The sequence below is a fragment of the Falco cherrug genome, chromosome 7 (assembly GCF_023634085.1).
Source record: "Falco cherrug isolate bFalChe1 chromosome 7, bFalChe1.pri, whole genome shotgun sequence".
In the NCBI taxonomy this organism is placed as follows: Eukaryota; Metazoa; Chordata; class Aves; order Falconiformes; family Falconidae; genus Falco; species Falco cherrug.
Window position 1 is genome coordinate 44,133,554 of NC_073703.1, and position 13,901 is coordinate 44,147,454.

The window sequence follows — 13,901 nt, forward strand, 5'->3', positions numbered from 1 at the left end:
TGGTTACTTCCTATTTTGGAAGGGTATAAAAACCATAATGCCGAGTATGTAATCCAGCAATTTGGCAATGAAAAAGCAACTCCTCTTAAGAGGTTAATCTTTAAGTGCATCTTTCTAAAGAGATCCGATGCAGTCACGATCACAAACGTGTTATTAAAGTGGTGTACTAGTTTGGCCTCTTGACTATTCTTGTATTTTCTTTCTGCCATGTCTTTGGCAGTGGTGGTGGTTCAGAAATATAAAAAGGATACATCTTTTGAGATATTCAGAGGAACAGAGGAGCCCCTTTTTCAAACTCAATGCTTATCATACTTTCTTTTTGCTGGCAGGGAATAAGGATGCAAGTGTAATACTTATGTCCTGTATTCTGCCAATGCTATGCTACTAATCTCACAAGAATGGTTTGGTTTTTACTGTTCAAGACGTTTAAGCAAAATCTAGTTTTGGCATATTCATTGAACTGACAAACATTGTAAGATGAAATTTGCTTGTGTTTTCAAGATGGCATGGGATTTCTCATGCTCTTAAATGAGAATCCTGTGATACCTTGCCTGGATTCCTACCAGAGGGCTACAAATAGCATCTGAAGAGGGAGTAGGCTATGAGTGGGTCCTGTTGAGAAAACACTATTGCCATATGAAAATATTCTTAAAAAAAAACAACAACCAACAGCCTCTACCTTTGTGCTAAAGACTGACCTCAACCAAGTTTATTTTGACATTTGGTTCTGGAGATTTTTGGGGAAGGATTTTACTATGTTTGGAAATTTCCCATATATACTTCGAAGAGTAACATACAGTTTTTGAAACTCTTACAGCCTCAGCCAAACTATGGACATTGAGTCTTTTCCCAGAGAAGACACTACTTGTGAAGTTGCCCCGTAGTTGACTATAGATACATGACTTGCAACTGTGGGTGGGATCCAGCTTCACATTAAAGAATTTAGAGTTGTGTGCCTAGAAGTAGGTGGGTTGATGTGTGCGCCTAAACTTCCGTCAGTCAGTAGATACTCAGTCACTAGTCAGTGGAGCATAAGGAGTGATTTGGCTCAAGTAAAATTAAATGCTGACTGGTTGGTCAGCTGGGTAGCCCTGCAGGTTCAATTGACTGCATTGATTAGAACACTGTTGATTAAAGTATAGGTGTTAATGTATCTAACACACATGTCAACAGCTGCACTGACATGTCTTAATCTCAAACTGAATCCAGCCCCTGCTCTTCATGACCTCGGTAGTGGCAAATATTTTTTTCTACATAGTTTTGAGGTAGCTATCTTTTCTTCTGAAAGTTACTGTCATATTAACTTGAATCAGTCCTGGATTAGCTGTTGCTGAAGACCACTTGAAAATACCAATTACTGCAGAAAGCAGTGTTATGTTTATTGTGCTTTGTTATATATTTTCCAGTAACTGTGATGCAGAGCTTGCTTTCATTATTCTTTTGTTTCTAGTTGATAATCAAGATGCCTTGTAAATTACTTCTGTGGTTTGTTTTCTGCATGCAAAGACAGTATTTCTCTTCATGCTTTTTCCGAGATTAGTTTATAATCTTGGTTCTAAATTGGTTTAATAATATGGAGATATAAATATTTTGGAACTATGTAGCATATTCTCAGGGAATGATCTTGTGCACTGAAACATGCTGCTTTTCATCTCTGCTTGGACTATGTAAGCCCATCACTTTATCCTTCTGGTGAGAAGTACCTATGTAGTCAGGGAGTTAGTAAACTGGCATGTGGGAAAGACAAGGTGTGGTTAACTGGTTTACACAATGTCTTTGCACTGCTTGATACTTCGGTAAAATGTGGTTTACTTTAATTGTAAACAACTGATTCTACGCTTTTTTTTTAATTACTGGAGGAAGTGAACTAAAATTCAAACTTCTGATCATAAAAAAGTTATAGGTATGAGTAATAAGAACTGTTTTCCTGCATCCTAGATACGTTTTGGATGTTTGGGTAGTCCTGTGATATATGTGCCATTAACTACTCAGTTTCGCTATGCTTACCTGACGGTATATAGGCATTTGTTATAACAAAAGCTGGGAAAATTCTGAGTTTCAGGGTTACAGGTAGAAGGATCTGAGACCCTTTTGCTGTCTTAATGCTTTTTACTTTTATAGGTGACTGCTCTACTTGTAAGAAACTGTTCATCTAAAGCATTATTTATTTCAGCATACATATTTTTGTAGCAGTTTTTTAAAATATTCTCATTTAGGGTAGTCAGCATTTTTTTTTTTATTATTCTGTGCTTGCAAAGGAAATCCAGTTTTTAATAGAGCACAGTGCAGAGTGAAGCCAGAGGAAAACAACTGAGCATTGATAGGTCCAGATATCCTCTTCGGCACTGTGCCCGCCTTTATAATCCCTGCTCCTCACTGAATGTTGTCATGTCCTTAAACTCTTGATGTTGCATACTGTGAGTTACTTCTGTTTTCTTTTGTCATAGTTACTGTAGGTCATTGTATATTATGTTTCTTTAAAAACTAATTGCTGGATATCAAAGCAGGATGCAGCCAGGCAGGGCAAGCAGACAGCACTTTGGATCAGGCAGAAATGAGCTTCAAAGCATCTACACATGTTGCTGCTGCTGGGGGAATTGTTAGTGAAGGATCTGGGTGGAGGAAGAGCAAAACATGACTGAAGAGTCTGCAGCTTGTTGTGAGTCTAAATTGTTGTTCACCTGGAGAAGAGCAGGGAGCAGACATACAGCTGAGCCTCAGACCTAAGGGAAAGAGATTTTACTAGAGACTGAAGGGACAGTAAGTCAAGAGACACTGAAAAATTGCTGGGCTGGGACCAAACCTGAAGTTAAGAACCAGCCTGTGAGTACTAATCTAAACAGTGGGTTGGAAGGAGGCTTATTTAAAAACTTTTATATCTGTGCTTTAGCAGTTTTTGCTGAACTTTAAGAAGTTTAATTTGCTTGTTAGTGATCTAATGAGACCCAGCTTTGGACTTCACAGTATTGCAGACAGTCAAAATCCAGTGAAGTGGCTGATACACCAGATGGCTGTGCTGCCAGCAAGAGGAACCTGGACAGGCTAGAGGAATGGGCAGGGATGAATTTCATGAACTTCAGAAAGGGGAAATGCAACGTTCTGTGTCTGGGGCAAATGGACCTGGACTATCTGCTGGTCTGTTTAAAAGATTTGTGAGGTGATTTTAGCATTTTTTCCCTAATCACATATGATCTGACATAAGTACCATTATGTGTAGTGTAGGTGAGCCAACAGAAATACAGTGTGTTCAGACCTGCTTCAGGTATGTGCTGTGGTGTTTTCCAGTAATGCATAGGTTTAGTAATTGTGAACATGGATCGACAGCTGGAGTTTTCAGAACAGTATTCATTGAGCTACAATTGGTCAGCTGCCTTAAAGATTCGTTGCTTAATCAGTGCATATGGTTGCACTGTGTATGCAAGGAAAACTATGTATAATTTTATGAAAGACTTTTCTACCTGGACTGCATAATTTCTGTCATTTAAACCTTTTAAGTGCCTCATATGCAGTAGTTGTCTTCATGCAATCCCATTCAATTTGCTGTATGACGCTTACTGATGTGTGTACAGATGCTCTCTGTCTTATGTCATAAAGACCTGCAACTGCAGTGTTGCAAAAAGATCCTGCATTTGTTTTCTTCTTAAAAATAATGTAATTTTTCTGTTTATACATGCTTGTAATTAAGCAAATAAATTAATATAATGAGAAGTATAACATAGACATTGGAGATTTCTGATAGTTTGCAGCTGCTGATGGTAAAAGTTTAGTTATTTTATTTGCCTAGAATGACTTGTTGAACATCTTCAGAGCTCTTTTTAAAATTAGTTCAGTTAAAAGTTGAGTGCAAAAATACTCAGGGTAGAGCCTTATGATCCTTAAATACAGATAATTCATGGCCAATTCAAACACATTCAAGTGTCATTCGCTTCCTGTAAATTTTACTATGTATTTAGAAAAATAACCACATTTTGCCTGCATCTTTGTAAAATAATTAAAAAGTTGATTTAGTGAAGATCCATAAGAACAGAAAGAGGTTAGTTGGAGAATTAATAGAAACAGGATATGTCATGAATATAGTGTATTGTATATATCAGAAGAAAGGAAGGAAGGAATTCAAATAACATCTTTTAAATGTTATCTGCGTTGAATGGCAACAGCAGCATTTTTTAAAACACTATTTTAAAAATTGCTGTTTGTTTAATGTTTTTTAGGTTTCTGAACCTCTTAAATTACTTCTGAAAGTAGGACCCTACCCTTTCTGAAGATGCCACCCTTTGGTATTTCTGGGATGCTTAATCTTAATCACACCTAGGAGGAAATGTGTATACTATGATAGTGCATACAGGCCTCAGTTGGAAATTCGCCAGCCTATGCCAGTTGCTGTATCAGTACAGAAAGGAGACAGGTTTTCCTTCAAAAAATAAACTGATCTGGAATAAAACACAGACATTTGTTTTCTGTTAGCAAGTTTCCAGAAACTTTGAGTTTTATGATATCTATGTTGTCCACATTCTTGTGGAAACTTTTGCTGCCTAATTTTTGAGCAGTAAGAGATAGAAAGTGTCCGAAGTATTGGTTTTGTCTGCTTCATTTAATTACAAGTTGCATGCCCAACATGCATGCCTAACTACTGCTTCCTCTTCTAAACTAATTGTGGAGAGTAACTATTAAATAGCAGCCACTTTCAAACTAATGCTAGTAGTACTGATGTCTGAATAGTAAATGAAATTGATAAATTGGTGTTCCTGTGGGAAAGAAAATATGTTGTTAATCTTAAAACACCAAAACAGTAATTGGTAAGTAATCTGAGTTTTGATGTGTGCAAAACGCATCTTGCATAATTTTGTCTCAAAGTTTCAGTATACATGGTTATGACCTTGATGAACAAACTTTTTTCTTTTATTAGTTACAGAGGTTACGACTGTCGAAGCAATTTATTTTACACTCAGACGGGTGAAATTGTATACCATGTCGCAGCGGTGGGAGTGGTGTACAATCGACAGCAGAACACACAGCGCTTTTATCTAGGTCATGATGATGACATTCTTTGCCTTGCTATTCATCCCTTAAAGGACTATGTGGCAACAGGCCAGGTAGGATGCGTGTTTATCGGCAATAAGAATTTGAAGTTGTTACTACCGTATTTAGAAAAGCCAATTTTGGAGGAAGAAAGTCCAGTCTACATTTATTCAGGTGGAGGACTGCATTTCTGTTGCAGATGGAATCATGTTAAAAAACTGCAACATAAGCTTTTTTTTCCCAGTTCGTTATATTAATTCTGATAAGAGACTGTAGTTGATAGGTGGCGGGGTTTTAATCTCTTTTTAAGAATAGGTTGATATTTTTTATTCAGTACTGTGTTGCTGCTTCATGATAACAAGTAGAAGAAATGTGAAATTAAAATGTTTTGGGTTGTTTTTAGCTTAGTTGTGAAGTTTTAGCTATGTTATTGTTACTTTCTTGTGCTAGAAGTTAGCAGTTATTACATTCTGGTGTTTCAGTTTCATGCATTACATTTTTTGTTATCGCCTATAATCAAATTATTTAACTATTTGTACATGTAACACAGGTATGTATGTTGCTAAAGTATTTATGATAGTTCATTTTAACTTTTGCCAGATAGTAATTTCAGGTAATTTTTTTTTCACTCATTTTTTTGGACAAACATCTCTTACAATAAATGTTTATACAGCAGGACTTGAAGGTTTTGAATTGATCTTTCAGGGTTTTAAAATTATAATTATCATTGTGTTTTTTATTATATAATAAATTGGAGAACATGTGAACTGAATTTTTTTTATAGAAATAAACTTTTGCTTATAATGCCCTTTATTTGTGTAAAAATGTTTGAGATTAACATAATTTTGCAGGCGAGTTCAGCGATTGAAGCCCTAAATGGGAGAATTGATTCTATTTAATTTTGAAGTAGTAAAAACTATGAATAAAAATGTGCCTGGATTTACTATATTTTAAAATACCTTATGCTATCAACAAAAAGATATATTCCATTATATACTATTTTATGTATGCACATTATATATTGTTGTGTGCTACGTTACCAGCAGAAATTAGATAATGCAGTCATCAAATTCCCCACGCAACACTAGTTCAGATTTTCCTGATAGTGGATGTTATGAAAAGCTTTCCAAATACCATATACTAAGTTTATAGCAAACCCAGAAATAGATCCTAGTTTTCTTGAGTTCTTCCCCTGGTCTTAAGCACAGGCTAGTGCTCTTCTGGTTTTGCGGCCCTCTTCTGTGTACTGAGGTGCAAAACCTTTGGAATAGCAAATAATCTTGTAAATGCTGACTAATAATGCTTGTACAGAGTTGAAAAGAATAAGTTGTATTCCATTTCTTACCAAGTTCTATTTACCTGCATTGGTGCCATTCTAGTGGAGAATAGTCCACAGGTGTCAATGCATTAGAATGTGACCTGTAGGCACTTGTAATGACACCAGAAAGGAACAGAAGTCACTTGGATTTCTCAAACACAGAGTAGCTTACATACTAGCAATAAAAATAACTTTGTATTTTTAGACAAGGAATGATTGATAGGGAATTGATGGAATAAATATGCCACAGTGAGATCAGTGAAGGGCTTCCCCCCGTGCCGTCCCGTCCCCCCCCCCTTCCCCAAGAGGACTCTAGTTATTGTAATTAATGTGCCTAAGTTCCTTGGAGGGAAGAAAGAGCTAGCTGGGGAGTGGTATTTGTAAAGCAGGAGAAGGAATCATATACTGCTAGCCAGACAGAAGTAATACTACATTTTATATACTAAGTTTTATAACTGTAATTTTTTTCAAATACTTTAAAAAGTAATTTTCAATATTATACTTTTAAATAACTGTGTGAAGTAACTGAGAAATGGAAAAAAATGGTTATAAATGTGTATACTTTCAGGTTGGTCGTGATTCTTCAATACACATTTGGGATACAGAAACAATAAAACCACTCTCAGTATTAAAGGGCTATCACCAGTACGGTGTTTGTGCTGTTGATTTTTCAGGTAATAAGTATTTATTTATTTATTTATAATTTTCCTTTTCTGTGTGAAAGTACAAGCTAATCAGTTCTAATGAGCAATTTGGAATTCCTTTACACTGAAGATTTTTTTTATTAGAGATACTCTGCAGTGCTCAGTTTCAAATGAGAGAGTCTGTCTTAAAGTGATCGTTCATTAAAAAGAGCTCCTGTGGACTCTAGCACATCAGGAAACGCAAGAACAGATTCTGTACCGTTTAATAGCTGAGCTGATCACTTTTCAATTTCTTTTGGCTCTGTGAGGCAGGTGCACAGATCTTGAGTGCGATGTCTGCCGTTTAAGCAAATTTTTGTGCAAGTTGATCATGTGTGCACTTTTTTAAATTAAATTCTGCAAGCCAATTGGGTAGCACACCAATAAATTCAGGAAGTTCAGTTACAGAGTTCTGGGAAGCAACCTAGCCTCTCTCTTCACCTTACATGAAAATAAGAGACCGTCAGTTAAATCTTTTGAAATATTTACACCCCATACATTGAATTCCTGTACCAGTATTAAATTTCCTCTTCTCCAATGGCTTCTATTCATTCTTTAATGGTTTGAACGTATTAAATAGGATCTCTAACCTCGCAGTGAAAATGTGTGATCACAAAGATGAGTAGTTTGGGGTCTTTGATGCTTCTTACCTTTATTTGGTTCTCCTTTTCCAAGATGGGAAATAGATGTCACACTATTACTAAGTGTAAGGATATCTCATAAACATCATGGTATTGCTTCAATGCTTTCCTGTTTAGAAATTAACAGGGGCTTTCAGAGTGAACAGAAAATTCTCACAGTACAATCTGTGATGAAGGTTTTTGTGCAACTATGTCAGCAACTAGCTGAACAAAGGATTTGATACAAACACAGAGGTTTTTAGACAGGGTAACATGATGTCCTAAACTCCATTCAACTGATCACTCAACTTTAAGACCAAACGATTAACAGACATGCCTCTAAGCACATCATGCAAATATTTACCTCTTTGTACGTTCTTCTTACAATATTTGTGAAGTTATAATATTCTTTAATATGGTGTCTTACTGCAACATAATGTTATCTATCTACTCTCTTAATCATAAATTTATTTTTCTAGCGGATGGGAAACGATTGGCTTCTGTTGGAATAGATGACAATCACACTATTGTGCTGTGGGATTGGAAGAAAGGAGAAAAGCTTTCAGCAGTAAGGTAGGAATTTAACTTTGCTTTAGAATTTCACCTAAATGTACTTTCAAATGACAGTAAGTAAAATGTATTCATTAAAGAATAATAGTTCTCTAAAAATTAGCTATTTGTATCACATAAGTAATACAGGTGGTAACAGTTAGCACAGCCTTAAAACTTTCTTTGGAAGAAAAAACAGGCTCTGATAGTGTCAACAAAGATTATTACAGTGACAGCTCAACTGGTGAAGAAAGGAGACATAGAATATGAGGTTATTACATTTATTTGATGCGCTCAGGAATAATTTCTTTAAAACTCACTCCATGTGCTTCTGTTGGCCCTTCCAGAGATGGTGATATATGGTCTGCTTTTCACATCCTTTTCATCAGAGGTCACATCTTTCTTGGGATTGTAGTTTGCAGTGATTTTGCTCAGTTCTCTTTTCTTCAGGGTTCTTTCCTTTTCCTTTCTGAGTCCTGAGCAGCCTGATTTAACTCTGAAGTTATCTCTGCTTTGAACAGCAAGTTGGACTAAATGACTTCCAAAAGTTAAATATTTTGGGTGTTTCTTTGACTCTGTGCAGATTAATTGGTATATGTTTATTACATAGAGTTTTAATCCACAGATAGAATCTTATTTCTAATGTTGAATAATGTTTTTGACTTGTTTTTTCTAAGGAACTATTGCTTTAAATAGAGCAGTAATGTGAGTTGGTTTTCCTCCAATCTGCCTGGATTCAGTATGTATACTCTAAATATTGTTCTAGGTAGGTTTGAAAGGGAATTTTTTATTCTCTGCAGGTAAAATTTTAGAAGTATTTATTCTCTGCAGGTAAAATTTTAAAAGTAGCAACTTCTTTTTTATCCCTTAAGTTCATCGTTGCTCTTCGATGACATTTATTCTAATTTTCTTTTTAAACACACTTTGAGTTTCTTACTCACTGAGGAATGAAAATCCTGAATAGGTGATGTAGATAACTGGGAAAGGAGTACTCTTCTTTATTTGTCAGAAGCCCTGTTAGCTTGGCTTCTCTGAAGGTAATGGTTTGGACCTTTCATTTGTCTGCTTTTTATGTGATTTCCCATCCCCCCCCCCCCTTTTAAAATTCCTTTACTCTCTGAACCCACCAATCTCACTTAATTCTTTTTTTAAATCAAACTTTAACCAGTTTATACTGGATTAAGTTTCCAGAGTGTTTTTCCTCCTACCTACTCAAAGGAATTGAACAGAATTTTTGAGAGCAGCATCTATACTTTGAAGATTACATTGTGAGTTTGGAAAGAAAGTGGTTCATGCTTTTACTACTATTTCATTCGGTGGTCTGAAAATGATGGAAGGCAAAAGATTATTGCCACTGTTGGACAGGGAGCAAAAATTAGGCATTAGAGGCTCTTTTGTATTTTAAAGAAAAAAACCCTGCTGGTAAGCATTTCTTTCCTTGCATAGGTAGCAAACAGTTGAAAGCTCTTTTTCAAACTGTAGGACTGAGGAAAAGCATTGGTTTTATAGAAGCATAGTAAAAAACCTAAAACATACAACAAGTTTTAATGGCTTTGGAAACAACTGAAATTTTCCATTTAAAATGGATGTAGCAGCATATATTTTAATCCAACAAGAAAAACTGAAAAATTAATTAAAGTTGGATAAGAATAGAAATTTATTTTCAAAACAAGAGACTTTCAAACAAGATTTACAACTTTACACCTGTAAATTTAATTATGAGCTGTCAGAGGTCTAAATGGCATATACTAACCTGAATGGAAATACATATTATTATGCAAATAAAATGCCACCTAGTGGATTGCTGAAGTAGCATAATCACTTGCCTTCTTTGGAAACTGAAGGGTAATGAAATAGAAAGTAGAACAGGACTCAGTAAGTTAGTTCATCGACTTTCTTCCTCTTCTTAATAAATTATTGTTAAAGATTTGGAAGTAAATGTTAACAAAATAGAGGAGGTTTACATTAACAAAAAACCTTCAAACCATAACGTATTTTAAAATATGAATAGTTATATTTTTATTTAAAATATTTTGCTTTGCATTTCAGAGGAAGCAAAGATAAGATTTTTGTGGTTAAGATTAATCCTTATATGCCTGATAAATTGATTACAGTTGGAATTAAACACATGAAATTCTGGCGTAGAGCAGGTAAGGAAACTTTTTCTGTTATTTATACTATAAGAGAAGCAGTATTTATACTTTGTTTCATGCATTAAAGGCAAATGTTTTCTCTAGATGTCTCTTAAGTTAGCTTGCGCTAGTAGAAATAACGTTAATTGGCATTATGGCAGTAGTGGGAATTCTTTTTCAGATCAGTTTTCCATGGAGCTAGAGCTACATAGGTAGAAAGGACTCTGGGTTTCCTGCTGGTTTTATATCTAATAATAATATAGCACATCTGAAAATGTTAGAGCTGCTCTAAAATCATAGAATGGTTTTTGGAAGAAGGACCTTCAGAACATGTATGTTATAAAGAGGCACAGATGTAAATAAACTTAAGGTTATAAAAATCCACATACAAAAAATTCAGAGAACGTTCTGGAAGAGGATACATGTGCCATTTGAGACATGTTTGTTTAGATAACTCTGCTGAGCTTGACAATTAAAGCCCAAGATAAAGCAGCTTGCTTTATCTGCTTGAAAAATTTTGAAGAAAAATCTATTCCCTGAGGAGTGTGAACTTCATTGTTTCAAAGCTCAAAACATATGTAAAGATATATGGCCACAGAACACTAGCTTATCTGCTAAGAAAGTTCTAATTATTCGTGCAGAATTTATGCACATCGACTCACATGAGTCCCTGGTAAAGATTAATTGTGGAGAGAAAAGTCTGTGATGAAAAAATGACACTAGTTTTCTCAGTTCTGGCTCCAACAGAAAGTAATCAAGTTTGCCTGAGAGCAAGCTGTCAAAGTCTATATAAATTATTAATTTTAATATTTAAGCTTGCTATCTATAGAAAGAACAAAGTGCGTTGGAGTATTTACTGAACAAATTACTATAAATTCTTTAGAAAGAAATCTTAACTATGATAAAAGCCTGGAGATGGTGATTTTGATTAAAATGAAATTGTTTAAAATGCTTCTTTTCTCTCTGGCATTGCTCAGTCAGCAGGAATCAAATTTCTCTAATGCTACAGCCCATCTGCGTGAAACCGCCATGGCACACTGGGCAAGGCAGTCACCATCAACCACACTTAGCAGTATTAGTGTGAGGAGCAGAGTATCAGTGCACTTTAACAAATGTCAAGGCTCTGAATTCTGTGCTAGAGCAGGTGCACTTGATGTGAGAAGTGACACCAAAGTATATGCTTTGGACTGAATTTCCATCAGTGCCAAGTGATGGCATAGTGGTTCAGAGACATTGCCTCTCTAAGCGTGAGAACAGTATGATGTGTCAGGTCCTGAGGGCCTTCTCTGTTTCTCTGAGTATGAAGTTTCTTGGAGGGTCATAAAAATATAAATCTGACTTTCTAGCCAGAAGTTACTATACTTCATACCTGCCAAGTGATTTTAGATATAGTATTTCAAAGAATTTTAAAATTTACACAGCTGTAACATTTCTATTATCTAGAGGCCAATATAGAAAACGTCTAAAAATAAAATCAGAAATTCTCTCACTGAAGGCATATCATGAAAAGGGTGGGATGTCAAGATTTAAGCTTCTTTTTTTCAAGTTAATTTCATTAGGAATTTCTATGAACTTTGTGGTAGATGTTAAGTTTTTTGTTTAGATGTGAGTTTACAAATGCACTTTCTCTTTGTATGTCTGTGTGGGTATATGTACATATTCAAGTAGTGAGTTAAAAGTAAGGTTTTTTTCTTGAAAGATGCCAAATGGTAGAAAAAATTTTGTTTTGTGAGAACTCTTCTCAGGCTCAATTTTTTGGGGAGCACCGGTGAACTAGAAGAAAAGGACTTGTTACTCTGGGTAAGGTTGTATAGTTTTTGGAAAATAATTCCAAGCAAACATCTGATGGCTTATTTTTTGTTTGAATCAGGAGGAGGACTAATTGGGAGAAAGGGCTGCATAGGTGCATTGGGAAGAACCGATACAATGATGTGTGCAGTATATGGCTGGACTGAAGAGATGGCATTCTCTGGAACTTCCACCGGGGATGTGTGTATTTGGAGAGATGTGTTTCTCATAAAAACTGTCAAAGCACATGATGGTCCTGTGTTCAGCATGCACGCATTGGAAAAAGTAAATAAACTGCTCATTTTTTTTTTTTGATGTCTGGACAAAAAAGTCTGTGAATTTAGACCTTTCCCAAATTCAGGAATCCATGGCTTTATTTCCATTACAGAAGAGCCTTGTGAGGTCCAGATTCAAAATAGTGTTTTATGCATGTCTCTAATTCTTGTTATGTAGCGTACTGTTTCTCTAACCCTTGTGGTCCAGCGACATCTTATTCAGTAATTTTCATGACCTTTTACTAAAGTAACGATAGTAACTTATGATAAGTAGAAGTACTTTCTGATTTAAGCATCCAGAAGTTTAATGCAGTATGTGAGCTTGTGAGAGAGGAAGATCATACGCTTACTATTTTGTGCTGTAATTACCATCTACTAGTAGAACCATTTAGTCTGTAGATCAGCAAGTACTCTTTCCTGATTGTCAGCTTATGTTAGTGAGTGTTCCAGTTAGATCACTTGTATGTTTGAAGTGATGTGTATATTTATGGTTTGCTAGGTTAAACCCAGTTACTCTACCTTTTAGCATTTGAGTTTCAGTATAGTAGCTTTGGACAAAGCATATGTTATTCATACTGCAAGAACTAATTACTCCAAAAGAAAGTATTAATTATTTGGTATTAAGTATACCTGTTGCTTCATTAAATAGTTGTAAATAATTTTTGAAGACAGAATGGCACAAATATGCATATATTTGAACAATTTAAGCACTAATCAAATTTTTGTGAGTGGTCTAAGTTTGGTTTGGAGTAATGAGGTGAAATGCCAAAGGGTTATTGAGGCTAAATACAAAGATAAACATTTCAGTATGTGAATTAATTTTTTCTAATGTGGTAGAAGCTTATTGGTTAGAACCTTTAAATCCAGCACGTGTACATGGACTGTACAGAACTGTGCTGCCTTCATCAGGAGGAGAATTCAGTCACGTTGTTGCTCCTGATCTTTTCATTTATAACATCTGTTGTTCTGTATATTACAGTGTGTTGTATATAATCAGTTTTCAGTATTGGCAGGAATCACTGGAAAATTAAGGAAAGATAATTGATTATAACTTGTGATATTTATTTATTTATTTCTCCAGGGATTTGTCACTGGGGGAAAGGATGGGGTAGTAGCTCTCTGGGATGATACCTTTGAACGTTGTCTCAAAACCTATGCCATCAAAAGGGCTGCTTTGGCCCCTGGATCTAAAGGTAACACAGACTTGATGCTATTTTTTTATTCTATTTAAAATACTTTATTTAAACAACTCTTTCTGTGGAATTGCTTCCCCAACAGGAGAAAATCCACAATTGACATAATGAATACTAAAAATGATTTTTTTGTTTTGGAGAAAGAAGGGGAATTTAGAATTGTGGTCAGTTTTGTAAGATATTAGTACGTTTTATGACTTAATTTTCTGTAAATGTGTACGTCTTTAGAAGTTTAAGAAGATTTTCATTCCTATTATTTCTACTTCTATTTATTCTTGATCTTACAGTTTTCCCTATCTGATAATTCTGGATAGCCTTTTCTTC

At 35.3% G+C, this 13,901-nt stretch overlaps 1 protein-coding gene across 1 annotated transcript in view; it reads left to right on the plus strand.

Moving 5' to 3' along the window:
• Positions 1-13,901, plus strand: part of EML5 (EMAP like 5) — a 110,727-nt gene that overhangs the window by 50,358 nt on the left and 46,468 nt on the right. Inside the window, exons 14-19 of the mRNA XM_055715104.1 lie at positions 4,907-5,093; positions 6,906-7,011; positions 8,120-8,213; positions 10,239-10,339; positions 12,192-12,394; positions 13,466-13,577. Coding sequence (XP_055571079.1) covers positions 4,907-5,093; positions 6,906-7,011; positions 8,120-8,213; positions 10,239-10,339; positions 12,192-12,394; positions 13,466-13,577 — 803 coding nt within the window. The remainder of the gene's footprint in view (positions 1-4,906; positions 5,094-6,905; positions 7,012-8,119; positions 8,214-10,238; positions 10,340-12,191; positions 12,395-13,465; positions 13,578-13,901) is intronic.